Source organism: Uloborus diversus, chromosome 3, assembly GCF_026930045.1.
Source record: "Uloborus diversus isolate 005 chromosome 3, Udiv.v.3.1, whole genome shotgun sequence".
Taxonomy (NCBI): Eukaryota; Metazoa; Arthropoda; class Arachnida; order Araneae; family Uloboridae; genus Uloborus; species Uloborus diversus.
The window spans coordinates 38,376,360-38,392,272 of record NC_072733.1 but is presented as its reverse complement, the minus strand read 5'-3'; the positions used below and the strand labels follow the sequence as shown (position 1 = coordinate 38,392,272).

The 15,913-nt window shown below is 30.4% G+C and overlaps 1 protein-coding gene across 1 annotated transcript in view; it reads left to right on the top strand.

Moving 5' to 3' along the window:
• Nucleotides 1-15,913, top strand: part of LOC129219210 (ras suppressor protein 1-like) — a 122,140-nt gene that overhangs the window by 85,535 nt on the left and 20,692 nt on the right. The window contains 5 exon segments of the mRNA XM_054853535.1: nt 2,509-2,561; nt 4,608-4,720; nt 9,630-9,718; nt 15,742-15,804; nt 15,806-15,857. Coding sequence (XP_054709510.1) covers nt 2,509-2,561; nt 4,608-4,720; nt 9,630-9,718; nt 15,742-15,804; nt 15,806-15,857 — 370 coding nt within the window.

The window sequence follows — 15,913 nt, the reverse complement described above, 5'->3', positions numbered from 1 at the left end:
AAATTAGAGCCTTGCAGCACACCAAAAGTATCAGTGAAATCATCAGAAATAACACCCTTGAAATAAACATATAACATACGACCACTTAAATATTAAAAAAACAATCAGTGAGACTGATGTGAAAGCCAACGCAATTCAATTTCGCCAAAAGGATACCGAAGTCAACTGCATCAAACGCTTTTGCAAAATCAGTGTAAATAACATCAAGTTGACCATTGCTTTCAAATGCAGAAATGATTTTATTAGTTAAACAAAACAAATTGGTACTTGTAGAACGCTTGGGGAAAAAACCATGTTGAGCAGGTGATACTAAATTTTTTACTTGATGAAAGTGCTTTTTATAAATAATTGATTCAAAAATTTTCGAAATAGGGCTCAAAATTGCAATTGGACGATAATTTTTGCACTCATTTTTAATCCTAGTTTTAAAAACAGGAATAATTTTCATATGCTTCCAAGCATCAGGGAATGTGTTCGTTTTCAAAGAAAGGTTAAACAAAATAAGAAGAGGATAAATTAGCCCATCAGCGCAACCTTTAACGATAAAAAAGCGGCACCATTATAATACTAATAATGGTGCCGCTGTTTTGGTTAAATGGGTAAAGTAGATGCAAAATTGTTGAAGAAACAATGCTCATTAAATAAAGTTTGCTAAGAATCAACTTGACCATTTCCAACCTCAAAACGACTACAAAGAACTTATAGATTTGACCATCATATGTCTTGGAGGAACTCCCAAAAGGAGAATACGCTTCGGAACTCCAGAGGGGTTACATCGTGCTCGATGGATGGCAAAGGCAATTTAGGCTCTTAATGTGTATTCATTAGAGATCAATTTGAACTTTCCAAACGATTAAAAGCTGGCATTTGTGATATATGCTCGTTTGAAGTAAAACGCAATGTTAAGAGTTGGTTTCAAGCAGCAACTGCTTGTTTTGCCCGAAAAAATGATTTTCAACTCTTAAAAAGCCTAAAAAAGTTTGAAAGAATTTATTATGAGGTATCAAAGTGTGTAATGAACAAGTTTGTTCGCCATTTGTGGTATCTATCAGAGGAGCTCGTCGCTGTTGCGTTTGCAGAGTCAGAAAAAGGAGTATATAGCATTCGTTTAACAAGAACCAATTTAATATCTTTAAAACACAACAAGTACAAGCATTGTAAAGAACTAAAAACCGGTAAAATACATTCAAATGTAAAACTACAGCATGACAAGTCAAGAGAAAAATGACTAGCTGCCGACTGCCTCATGCAGGCTTTTCAAAACGTCAACATCGGCACTGGCGAGTCGAGTTATATTCTGCTGGCTCTGCAAACCAACTTCTACACCAGGCGCTGCACGTTTTTTGACAATTGTGTTCCTCAAGAAATGAAAGAGAAGATGGTGGACGCTTTAAAAAGAAAAAGAGATGATAAACACTTAAAGAGAGCCCAAATAGATCCAGATGCAGTCCTAAAAAAGGGTTTGAATGATTTTACATTAAGCAACACAATGTGGATTTTTAAAACCTTGAGTATATCTTCAGGATTTCTGCAAAAAGATGTGATAGAATGGAAAGACGAATCCTAAAAGCAAAGCAAAAAAATTGCCAGTTCATTAAAGTTTGTAAATAATGTATCGGAATATGGAGTTGCACTAATCAAAGAAAGTATAAACTTCTTACAAAAGACGAAGAACAAAAGCAGTACTTGTTGCTTTTAGCAAAACAGTTCAGAAGCAAATATCCGGACTCTAAAAAAAGTGCCTCATTGTCTTAAAAGGCAGTATGCTATGATTTGGTTTTTTATTTATGTTAATTGAAAGAACTTCTAAAATCTTAATAGTTGTATTTTATTTATAAATTGTAAGATGTTTAATAAATACTGTTGTTTTTACTGAAATTGCGAAATTTCGAAATTTTTTCTAAGAATTCAAACGTTTCAGCTGCAGTAGCAATCCCTAAAATTTGTCTTAAAAATCTCAAAAAATTACAATAATTTTTTTATATATGCTAGATCAAAACTAGGGAGTGGCCCGTTGAAAATTCTCAATTTTATTTTTCAACCTCTTATAAGGACCACCCTTATATATATTAAATACCTTAGTTCAAATTCAAAAAAAAGTAGCAATATTTTGAATTGTACTTTAATATGTTTTGTATAAAATATTTAATATACTTTTAATCAAAACTGAGAAATTTAAATTCTATATTTTAAAAATGATATTATGCTAATTACTATTAATTGAAGATAACATAAAATATAGGTAATATAGATAAACACATATTTGCAAAATAGGCTTAAAAGCTTTCAGCGATGCCTTTTTGTTTTTTTTTTTTGAAAAGCTTGTAAAAAATCAATGAAGTTTTAATGAATTCTAAATTAAGGTGTTAAAAAACATTGATTTAAATCAAGCCCAGTCCTGTAAAACAGAGATATAAAAAGCATTTGAAGCAATTCCTTGCGATTTTTTTGGATGTACTATTGTTGAGTGAATAAATGAAAAGCATTAATTAATAACTTCTTCTGCAGGATCTTCCTACTTCTATATCATCACTACCAAAGTTAAAAATTTTAAACCTTGGGTAAGTGTACAGTATCATTTTGGCTTGAAACTTTTTAAAAGGTTTTTTAAAAAATTTTCTTAATTGTTTCTGGATTGGTCGGGTTTATAATTTTGCCTATTCAGTACATAGGTAGTAGTTTTAACCAGTGTTCTGCAAAGGGGTCCAAAAAGGAAAAAACGTGAATGAGTTTTTTAGTCTGAACTGAGCAAAACCGCAATCTTGTGAGTTGAGTTTTTCAGTTTTTTTTTTTAATTTTTTTTTATTTATAATTATTACAATACTTAACATCACACCTTTAGGTTCCACCTATATCCAAAGGGTTATGTTTTGAACCACTCTCATGGCTTTACTAATGTGTCTAATCCAGTAAAGTAATGCAAAATAATACATTCAGTGGCAAAAGTTTAGCACAGAAAGAAAAAAAATTAATTTCCATACAACTCAAATTTGAAAAGCTGCAAATAGCTGCAGAGGTAGAGTGAGTGATACATTTACTGATCCAAGCTTAACTTTTGAAGTGTCTAAATGAATTTTTAAAATATGCCATAAGTACATATGCCAAAAGTTTTTTCTGCAAACACTCTCCTTGTAACATGTTGTTACAGAGATATTTTTTACATGTTTGAAATAAATCAAAATGATTGCTTTATGTTGATTTAATAGTAAAGTTGCTTCAAACAGTTCACTGAGTTTAGGAGCAGAGTCAGAAATCTACATGCATCAAGTTAGGTTAGTTTCAAGGTTATTGTCCCCTAAAAGACAGAGTTCAACTCATGTTGCTTGATATGTTGGCAAGACCAGTCCATTAACTGTCAAAAGACTTTGGAAAGATGTTGAACTGCAAAACTGTTCTAAAAGAATTCTTTAATGAAAAAATCCAATTGAATAGTTGGATGAATATGGTATATTCTACCAAGAGATAAGTTTTTCTTAATCCCAGAATATCTTTCAACCTCTTGTAATGGTTTCCTTTTCAAAACTTCTTTTCTTTCAGATGGGATATCATTTTGTTTTAAACTCTTAAATAAGGTCATCATGAAGAATAATTCTCCAAATCGTTTTTGTTTATTTTTTCCTCCTCTTTGGCAATTTCTTTCTTATTGAATATTCTTTGTTTGTTACTGTTTTAACTCTTTACTTTAGATAAAAGGTAATTATGTGTGATTACTCTTTGGCTTAAGAACTTTCTAAACTGAATGTGCTTAATTAAATTCATCAGCAGATGTTTTTCATTTTGATTTTTATATGAATATAAAATCTTAAAGGATACCTCTTAATGCATGCAAAATTGCAACTTCTAGAAATATGGTCTCGCATTCATATAAAGTGTTTGATGGTTCTTAAGCTGACTTTTTTTTTTCTTTCTCATGTTTCCAACCCTCTGCATGCAGCTTGAATAGAACTTTTTTACCAGACATTTTTCATTCATTTAGTATTTATTTTTACATATATAAGAACAAAACAGTCTGAAACATAAACTGGTATTGAAAGTAACTTATTAGTTTTAAAAATTAGTTTAAAAACATATATGCGTAATTTATAGCTATGTCACTCTGTAAGACTACAACTTTCATATAATGAAAAAAATTATTCAAATAGGTGCAGTGGTTTCCAGAGATTACTCAGAACATATAAACATACGAAATCCGGTCTCTCTTTCTTTATAATATTATTATAGATATTATTAGGAACTTTAGTGCTGCCAAAATTTATCTTGAAAAGGGAGAGGAGGCATAACAGCTGTTAAAAAAAGAGTTGGAAATATATCTTAAAGCCAAGAGCTCTGGGAATGCCTAGTTTAGTAGTTTAGCGTAAGAGGATATTTTCCACCTTGTTAATCTCCCGTTAGTATTATTTTACATTTGTTTTCATTAATGGACTAAAACTCAATTGTTAAATTGTTTTCTTAGTTACATGATGGTCCTTGTTGATATTTTTGTGATGAAACCTATAAATCATTTTTATGCTTTTTCTTAAACTAAAATTCAAATTTTTAACTTCAAAACCAAATTGTAGTTTTTATTGTTGTATCATTGTTTCATTATGAGTTATTTTTATTTTTAGAATGAACAGACTTTCTACTTTGCCTAGAGGATTTGGTGCTTTTCCTCAGCTTGAAGTATTAGATTTGACTTACAACAACTTAAATGAAAAGAACTTGCCTGGAAATTTTTTTTATGATTGGTAAATTATTTATTCCATATATATATATATATATATATATATATATATATATATATATATATATATAATCAGGGTGGTGACAGATCAGGGAAAAGTCAGGGAACTTGATCACTCAGGGAAAATTCAGGGAATTTTGAAAAAATAACAAAAATGCCGGGAAAATTGATCACATGAAGAAAAAAAAGTTTTTCCCCCCTTGTAAAATGAAGGATAGCTTGACCACGAAAAGAAGGCAGATGACCTAGAAGCAAAAGCATCATTTGTATCATTTGTAATAGGTTGTTTGTTGTTATTTTGGAATAGATCAGATTAGCGATATCATGTCTCTTACTATTCGATGCTTTTCTGGTAGATTCTACCTATTACAAATGTTTGGCTTCAAGGTCGTCCGCCTTCTTTTCGTGATCAAGCTTTACTTTGATTCCTTACGAATTTTCTGCCAATTATTTGTTTTAAAAAAGAAAAATTAATGAGGTGCGATTATACAGTGCAGTGTATTTGTGCATCTTTTTTCCTCGAGTTCAAAGTATTCAATCTTAGGATGAGCTTCCTAAGATTGCTTCTGTGTCTCTAAGGTTTTTTATTTTTTACTTAGCCAGAAATTTCCACGCATTCCATGCTACGTAAAATAAGCAACCTTACAGGCAAAAAGGAAGCCGTCATTAATGACTTTGCTCCCTTGCCTTTACTCATTGTCTTGAAGTAATTAGCATACTGTTATCACTATTTCAAGAAAAAATCTTTGTTTTTTAAGTTAATGCTGAAAAAATCTTGAAAGTTATCACTTGGCGCTTTCAATTTAGATGCCAAAATGGAATTTCGATTGAAAATCAAATTTTTTTCTGCCATGGTATTATTTGCTCTCACTTCATGTTTCATGAAGGGTTTTTTTTTTTTTCAGACTTTTAACAACTTTTCAATGTTGTTTGTTACTAAGCTAATCAAAGATTTTTTTTTTTTTTTTTGACAACTAATGAAATCATTTGAAATTGAGTTGTGTATGTAAGTAAATATTTTTATTATTTTTTAATAGTTGAAATGCTGTATTCATTCATTAAAACTTAAGTTCTCGACTAGAGAAAAGCTCAATATGACTGGTTGTTGAACGATTTCAATTTGTTTTACATAAATATGTCGATTCTGCCGTGTGCAGGTAAAGGGCAGTAAATGCACATTTTTCTTTTCTTTTTTTTTTTTTTTTTTTTTGCATTTTTGTCATCTATTGTGCATTATCTTTATTGTACATACTCGCTTATTTGGTTTCCGCTGAAAAAGAGGTGCGAAAAAACGTCCAATTCCAACATTTTCCTATTGTTAGTACTGAATCCACCACATATTTCTTCAAATATCTCGAAAACGAATTTCTGCAGATACTACTGTTTACCTGCAAATGGCAGTATTATTTACGTAAGTAAAACTACATTACATCTATACTTTAACTATCACTTGTTATTCTTGCAGCAACAGTTTTACTGATTAAAAATTAAGTTCAAGATTATTTCCCATTAAATTTTTTAATTTTATCATGATTAGATATTTCTTTAAGAGTGGTTTTAATAATTTCTTAGAATTCTTATGTTAACTGATTCCTGAAAGTAAAGTATTTGTTTTAGATTTCCTATAATATTTCTCTGTCAATAATTTAATATAATATTTTACCAAAAAAAAAAAATGAGCATCTGCTGACTAAACTTAGATGTCCTGTTTAGTTAAGATGCTCAGATCAACACTTGTTGATTCTTTGTTAGTATTGAAGTTGTCTAATAGCACAACAATTTTGCCACTGTCAGAAGTCTGCTCTTTTTACAATGTGCTGGAGCTTCCTTGACAAAACAGTTTTCAAATCAATCTTGAAAATGCTCGAGTTCGCCCTAGCTTTTTTATTATTTCTGTAGAATACAGGGAGAATTCAAATCCCTTTAAAAGCTCTGAGGTTTTTACTGTTTCACAGCATTACTGCAGGTTAGAATAGTAATCTTGTCTTTGCTATCTTTAAATCTCAATGGCGCTTCTTCATTAGACGTGACATAAGTTTTTTTTTTTTTTGAATATTTTTCCCAAATAAAGCTGATTTATCAGCGTTATATATTTGTTCTGGTTTCAAATTCTCTTTTCCAGCCAGTTCCTCAAACTCTTTAATAAATGCCTTAGCACCTTCTATGGTGTCTAAAGATTTTTCTTCACTACATTTCAATAAGTCCAATCTGTGATGCTTTTTTATTTTATTAAATCATTCTGAAGAGGAGTCATTCACAAGTGTACTCTGTATATTTGCTGATGAAAAATCTTTACTTGGGCTGCAATTAATTTGTGATCTATGTATGTGATATGAATATTTCGACCATCATTCACCAATCCACGCAGCCAAAACTTTGTCAGTATCAGCCCTCTTTGTTTAACAAAGACTTTTTTATTTTGCCATCATAACAGGAGAATCATTCCACATGCTTTTAAAATTCTTCCCACGCTTTTGAATATCCTATGTTGAAGTGAAGATATCGAACTCTGGTGCAAATGTTTTAACTGTTGTACCAGAATCTAATTTTTTTAAACAATTTAACATAATCACATATCATAGGGCAAGAATATTTTGTCTTAATTGGTTTTGACATAATCAACTAAAAATGAAATCTAATGAAACTACAACAAAGAAACAATCCAAGCTTATGTCAAAGCAGTAATCAAAAGCGAAGCATATTAAACTAAATGAATAGCATATTTCTCCTGACTAACACCTTTAGCAACAAATTGACAGCTCCAGTTCTGCCCTCAACTCAAAAGTTGCATTTTTTTTTCAATCCCTGATTATTCTAAGGATCTCTGTTCATTTTTAAAACATGCATTTTTTTTCTTTTGAAGGTCAACTCGAAGATAAAGCAGTGAGGGGAAGGATAAAAATTTGTTTCCCAAAAAGATGTTATGGATGAGAAAGTGAATAGGATTGAATTGAAAAGGGGTTTGAACGGGACTCTTGTTTGTTCATTTATCTTCAATATTACTACATATTTGGATGAAAAATTTAAAATTGGGGCACCATCTTTTGGACTTTTTTTTTTTCATTTTGGGATTTAAAAAAATTATGCCCCTTTTTTTTCTTATTTTTTTTCAAAAAAAAAAAACTTTTTTAAAAGAAAAAGCTCTTCATAATGTCCGGATTTTGGAATTCCTAAGTTCCCATACCAGGGGTCTATCCAGGATTTTTCGCAAGGTCCGTTTTTTTGTGAAAAAATCAAATCATTTTGTGAAAATTGAATTAATTTTGTGAAAAATCAAATAAATTTGCAAAAAAAAAATATTGTTAAAACGAAATTTTAGAATTTAGAGATGGCACAAACTGCATTATCTAAACTTAAGTTGAGTGTTTTCCTCTTCTATGTTTAAAACAACAAAAAAAATTAAGATTCAGACAAGGGTTCGGCATTTAACTTTTTGACCCAAGGCACTTAAAAAAACACAGAATTTCATTTAAAACTTAAAAATTCCATGATTTAAACAAAAATAAAAAGAGATTTTATTTGTTTACCTCTTGACAAAGCATACTAAACATCAAAAATTCGAAAAATCGGATTCCCATAGCAGATGCAGAGAGATCGCAATTCTCAAAGTGAAGGCATCAAAAGTATAAAAACAGAGTGTAGAAGAAATATTTTTGATAAAATTATCTTAAAATTGCATTTTGGAGTATTATGATAAACATATCATTAATATCTGTGTACACAGTTGAAACAAAAAAAAAAAAAACCATCGATTTAGCATTTTAATTTTTGACTCATAAAAGAAAATGAAATTTTGCTTTAAAAACTTGAAATGAGCGTTCTAACAAAAATAAAAAGACTTTTCATTTTTTTTTGCAACCTAATAAAGCAAAGTTAGCTTGAAAAAAGAACAAAATATGATTCTCATATTAGATCTTAAAGGATTACATTTTTCAAAATGTAGACATCTAAAGAAAAAAAATTGGAAGTAAATGAGTTTTTTTAAAGTTAATCATCCTTGTTAGCATCGAAAAATCAAACCCATATAATTTTCTCCCAAAATAACAGTTAAACACTTAAAAACGCAAATATTGGCAAGCTGGTAAAATGATGAGAATATTTTCTAATCAAGTAATTATAAAGGTTTAACGCCAGACGCTAAGTGGTGATAATTTTGAAGTTGGTAATCTTATTATCTGAAGCGATCATATTTTTTCCCCATCCTTAATATCCCTTTACAGTTCTAAGTTCATTTCGCTGATATATTATTATTATTATTATTGTTTATTAAATGAGCTGGGAGAAAAGTGCTTACCAATGCCTTTTCAGAAAAATTTACAACAGCAATGCTGCTAATTGGCAGTGATAAAACCAACAAACAAAATTATTTAAAACCAAACTTATTTTCAGCTGTTAATTTCTTTCCAAGAAACGAACAACAAGCATTATATTTATTTGGCGGGTAGCACTTATTTATCAACACTTATTTATCGCTTGCAGGAGCATCACAAGTGTGCCGATTTTTTTTCTTTGCACAATTAGCAGATTTTGTATATCTGATCCCTCTAATTTAACTTTAAAAAAGGTTCCAAAAATTATCAGTTTTATACACGGCAATATGCGTTATTTTGCTTTCAGATTTGCTCTTTCAATAAACCATTTACGAAAGATCCGTTCTTGTTTATCAGAATTGTGTAAAGAGTCCGTTTTGGATGATCAGGATTTTGTGAAAGGTTTGTTTTGGTTGGTCGGATTTTTGTGAAGGGTCCATTAACGGACCCAAATATCCTCTGGCCATACCCCTGCATACTCTGTATGAAAAAGTATGTTGAGTAAAGTGTATTATTTTTTAATGACTAAACCTGCACGTTTCAACTTCAAAAATTAGGTAAACTATCATGAATTTAATAATTTGTATTTTGCTTTGATTTAGAAACGCTGAGAGCTTTGTACCTTGGTGATAATGATTTTGAGTGTTTGCCTCCTGAGATAGTTCAGTTGAAAAACCTACAGATTGTGAGTATATCTTCTTGATAAATCCTTTTCTTATGCTTCACAAATTTTATTGAACTAAGTTTTCTGCTTCTTTCCTTTGTTTCATCTTTAAAGTTCATAAATAATCTTACATTTCATTTAGAAAAATATATATCTCTATTGTGTATGACATCACTTTAAAGATTATCTTGTTGTTGTTCTTTTTCTTCTGATAGTCCCCCATTAAATCAGCATGTTTGCTACTTCTCTATGTATAATTCAAAATTCATTAAATATTCAAAATTTGTGAAATTAAAGAAAACATATCCCCTATATGTGTTAATCTTTATTCAACAACATTTACAAGAGTTTCTGGAGTAGAAATAGGCATTCTGCCATTACATGTTTAAAGGTATTCTTGATAAAAGTATTTATACAAATACATATACAAATACAAAAGTGACGACCAGCAACAGGCTCTGGGCCCAGCTAGACTGGTCCTAGTCAATTTACAATCCCCAGTGAAGATCAATGGCCCTCTTAAAACTGTCTACTCCTTTGCTCATTACCACCTCTTCCGGTAAGCTGTTCCAAGGTTCCACTACCCTGCTAAAATATTAATTTTTCCTAATATCCATGTTAGCCTGAGATTTAAATAGCTTAAAACAATGACCCCTTGTCCTGTTTTCAGTGCTAAACTTCAGCCCCGTAACATCTTTCATTTTAATAAATTTAAACAACTGAATCATGTCCCCTCGATCTCTTCTTTGCTCAAGACTGTACATTTTTAGCCTTCTAAGCCTGGAATCATAATCTAAGTGGGAAAGTCCACTTATTAGCCTTGTAGCCCGCCTTTGAACCCTTTCCAATACATTAATGTCTTTCTTAAGATAAGGAGACCAAAACTGAACAGCATACTCCAAATGGGGTCTTACCAAACTTCTATATAAGGGCAGAAGAACTTCTTTAGATTTATTTGAAATAGATCTATTGATAAACCCAAGCATCTTATTGGCTTTGTTGCTAGCAATGCTGCACTGTTGGCTAAACTTTAAATCCTGACTTATTAGGACCCCCAGATCAGTAACTTTGTCTCCCTGACTAATGACTGAACCTTGCAAATAATAACTTGTACACTTATTTCCATGCCCTAAATGTAGCACTTGACATTTCCCAACATTAACAGCCATACCCCATTTATCAGCCCACTCCGTAATATGATCTAGATCCTCTTGCAGCTGATTTGCTTATTCTTCATTTTCTACAGTCCCCATAACTTTGACATCATCAGCAAAACAATTCATGTTCCCAGAAATATTTTTGTGAATATCGTTCATAAAGACAATGAACAAAACAGGCCCTAACACTGATCCTTGAGGAACCTCGCTTAAGACTTCACTCCAATTAGAATAATTTCCCCTTACAACTACTCTTTGTTTCCTTCCGGTCAGCCAATTTTTTAACCAAATGAAAGTTTTCCCTCCTATTCCTATATCAGCTAATTTGCTAAGTAAAGCAACATGCGGTACCTTATCGAAAGCTTTTTGAAAATCAATGTAAACAACATCTACAGGCTTCTTATTGTCCAAAGCCGTGGTAACTTTGTCATAGAAATGTAATAAATTAGTTGCACAAGATTTATCTTTCCTAAAACCGTACTGAAAACTAGTCAATAGATTATTAGTCTCTAGAAAATTTACTATCTTAATTTTCATCAATGTTTCAAAAATTTTGCAAACCACCGAAGTTAGACTCACAGGTCTATAATTTCCCGCACTCCCTTTAGACCCTTTCTTGAAGAGCGGTGTAATGTTAGCCAGCTTCCAGTCCTCTGGCACTGTCCCCGAATTATAAGATTTTTTTCAACTCTTCTAAATAAGTGAAGGTACAGTGTTTACTGAAGCTTCATCTTTCCATATGCAAACATCAGAGAAAAATCATTTAACACAAATTTAACATTTACAAATGATAAATATGACTGAAACAAAAGATTTAAACTAATCTTGTTTCTTTATTGACTTTACTACATGTTTTACACATTTAAAAGAATAAAATCATCCTGCTATGTACAATCCTGGGAGGGGGTAGGGAAGGTATGATTCTCTTCTTCATACTGAAATACTATTGACATGAGAGGTACATCAAATGTGTTGATTCATTATGAATTTGACTGGATTGACTTAACGAGGCGCTAAGCTATTTCATGCATGGGGACCCATTTGTAGTCCAAACAAGAATTTTGCGGCAGTAACAAAACAGGCCATTTTTCAAGTCTATTTCACTATGTATGTCTCTTTCACAAATACAGGAACCCATGAATTTTTTTCGTCTTTTGATACCACTCTCGCTCGCTGTTTTTTTTTTTTTTAATCTTAGAGGAGGAGGAGTATTAGAAGAATGGTGCAAGATTTTTCTGCAGGATTTTTAAAAATAAATACAAAATAAAGTGGTACATTTTTCAAATAAAAGACAATAAATCTCATGTTTTCACAAATCATTGACATGAACATAGCTGCCAAGTGCTCTGTACACTTGGAGAGAGAGGAAAGAAGAATCAATGTTAAGCATGAAGAACTCTGATGATGACTTAAAAATTTATTTAACTACACATTTTTACAAAGCTCCAAGAAATGCAGTTGATTCAACTTCATTTTCCTTTTCAGAAAGGTGGCATTTTGTTCAAGATTGTTAGATTGTTTCATGTACATATTTCCTTCTATGAAGTTACATTAACTTTATGTCCATGTGTAAGAAGTAGTAATATTTAGCTTTTAATTACAAACTTGTTTAGCTTACAGGTAAATCCAATGCTGATTATGAATAGAGTATAAATATTATCAAATGTTTCCTCTTTTTTATCACAGGTTTATATTCATCCTTAAAATGTAACCTTGCATACCACTTTTCATGTCTTTTGTTTCAGTCTTTGCTTTACAATGAAATTGGAAAAAAAAAACATCTTGTACAGGGTCCGGCATATTAACTTCCCTACTTCCAAAGGGTGCCGTGTGAGTTGTGGTAGAGATGCAATGATAGAAGTGCTATCACCAGAGAGAGAGATAGCAGTATGTGTGCCCTAGCAGTATATTTGCATTAGTAGCCATAGCATTAGATGCACCAAATATTCAGTTTGTATCCGGTGTACTGCATGTTGGCAGACAAACTGATTATTTAAATTTGGCAGAATACTTTAATTCAGCAACCAAATAGTAAACAGACTTAAATGTTTGATAATTTCTATTTTCAGAAAAAAAAAAGGTTAATTTTTTTAATTTTTTTGTAAGATAATTACAAAATTTTTTATTTATAACACAACAAGTTAACATGATTCAGTTAGTAAATGATATATGAGTAGTGATGTAAAATACCCGGGTATTTATTTTTAGGGGTAAATACCCAGGGTAAATACCCGGGTATTTATTTCAAAAATTTATATTCAACTAAAATACTTTTCTGCATACAACCAACAATATACATTTTTACCCAAAAATTGTATTTTGATCACATATTTAAAGAATTATTGTGTGAAACAGCTTAGCAATCTAATATGATATTCACATTAAATGTGTTGGATATGCCTGATCAATGTCGATAGCCAAATTTCAGATATAAAAAGCCATTCTACAAAAAGTAAAAAGATTAACTGGTTACAAAAAAAGCAAACATCAATTTTTTAAGATCCTGGTCTTTTATAACGCAGTAATATGTCCCTGCATGACGAAATGTCGCTCAATTTATTATTACTATTTATTTACGTATATCTTATGCAGAAATTTCCTCCAAACTTAGTTCAATTGTTCAGGTGTATTCTGTATCACACACACATATATATATATATACACACACACATAATATACATAAACATTTAAAATTTTTAATCTTTTATTTTAGGATCTATGTTTAAAAAGAAAATAGTCACCTTTTAATACCACCTAAATTTTTTTTGCAAAATGCGCAATTATTAGGGGATTTACCCTGCCTTCGGAAAAATACCCAAAAAAATATTTACCTTCCCACCCTACAGGGGAGCAAATGCAAATGAGCAAGGCAACAGAAAAGAATATTTTGCTTTTTTTTGCTTATTAATGTGAAAACTGTTTCTATATTTTCCATGTTATCACTTAAATATCAATAAAATAAATAACACGATAGTCTTAATAACTTCTCAGTTTATTCTGCCAAACATCCCTCATGCTTCCTTTTTTTTCATTTTGGATATGTGACTAACCTAGATTGTGATTTTGAAATCCTGAAGTTCATAATGAATTGCTTATACTTCTCCAATTATGACATTGAAAAGAAAGATTCTTTGGTTCACCATATGTTTCTTTCATGATTTCATCAAGTCTTTCAATAAAAAAATATTATAAACTGTGTAATACATACATGTATCTATCAGTTTTACCAATTATTTCACATTTAGATTTTTTAAAAAAATCCCATTCACTTTTTTGCAATTTTTGTAAAATACCCAGTTTTTGGGTATTTACCCAGACCTTGGGTAAATACCACGGGTAAATACCCAAAAAATATTTACCTACCCGCTGGGTATTTACCCGATCCACATCACTATATATGAGGAACAAATTTAACTATCCATTTATGCAGAATTTCTGATAAACATAAACCAAATTAGCCATTTACTATATTAGTTTCTGCTTTTGGAATAATTTAGTTGATTTTAAATTAATAATTATACTTAATGCCGATCAATTTATAATGCTAAAAGGAAATGCATTAACATTTCACAAAAATTGATAAAACATTTTCTACTTAACCCTTTCAAGGGCAGCGTCCCCGCCTTGAGAACGCATATTTGACAATTTTTTTCCAAATATATATAGCTCTCTGCAAAAAAAACTATCGATTTGTTAAAGAACCCTTATAGTTGCTTTTTCACTCAATAGATGTCAGCACCATTGAAGTCTTTTTTCCTTCTCTGAGAGAGGTTTGAAATGTGCGGATTTTTAGGGTCAGAGGATTTTTTTTTTTTCAGTAGTAAGACCCAGAGTTAAAAAATATTAGTCACAAATTTTATTTTTATAGGCTCCTAAGACTTCATAAATGTCTTTACCAAATTTTAATAGTGCAAAAACATTGAGAAATATACATTTATTTTATACGTCCTCACTGTGAAGACTTTGCCCCGGTTCAGTATGTCATTTCTCATCAGTCAATAGATGGCAGCACTAGTTCCCTTAGATTTCTCTTTAGCTTTATAATTATAAATATTGCATATAGATACATGCATATTATTCTGCTTTTAACTTTATCTTCACTGATTGCGTGCAATTTTATTTATATATGCGATCTATTACAACCGTATTATATTCAAGTATCTGTTTATAATATTATATATATATATATATATATATATATGTATGTATATGTATATATATATATATATATATATATATATATATATATATATATATATATATATATATATATATATATATATATATATATATATATATATATATAGTACATTTATATTTATATATAAATATATTTATATGTATATATTTATTTATACATTTATACTACTTAAAATGGAACCAAATTATAAGAATACAATTGTTTTCGAAAATGCTAAATTATTTTTGCGTTTGTATTTATGTATATATCAATTATTTCCATCGTATTGCATTAGAATATGTGTTTATCATAAGATTAAAAGTCAATAAATCAGTAAAAATGTAAATATCATAGTTGAATTAGTGCCTGTAAGAGCGCTTTTCCTATGCACAGCGTTTTGTGCTTTCTCTGTTCCAGACGGGCAGCGTCCTCGTCTTGAGAACGTATGGTTCCAATATTAAAAAAAAATTCTAATTTTTTTTTCCAATGAAAATCAGTTCAATGATGCTAAAACATTATGAAAAGTGAGTTTTTTTGTAGATTTTAATTTTTTTTCAAGTACTGCCCCTCAAAGGGTTAAGATCAGAATAAAATTCAAATTTACAATTAAAAAATTTTCACCAAATATTTGGTATTTGGCCTAATATTTTACTTGAAAATTAAACTGAATATTCGGTATTCAAACTATTTTTATTTTTTGATTATAGCTAGGCCTAAGGGATAATGATCTTCTGAACTTACCCAAAGAAATTGGAGAGCTAGCAAGGTTAAAGAGAGTTACATATTCAAGGGAATCGACTCACATTTCTACCACCTGAACTAGGTAAAAATCATTCTGCTTTGTTTAAGAAAAGCCATCAGTTATGCTTCTAGTACTCT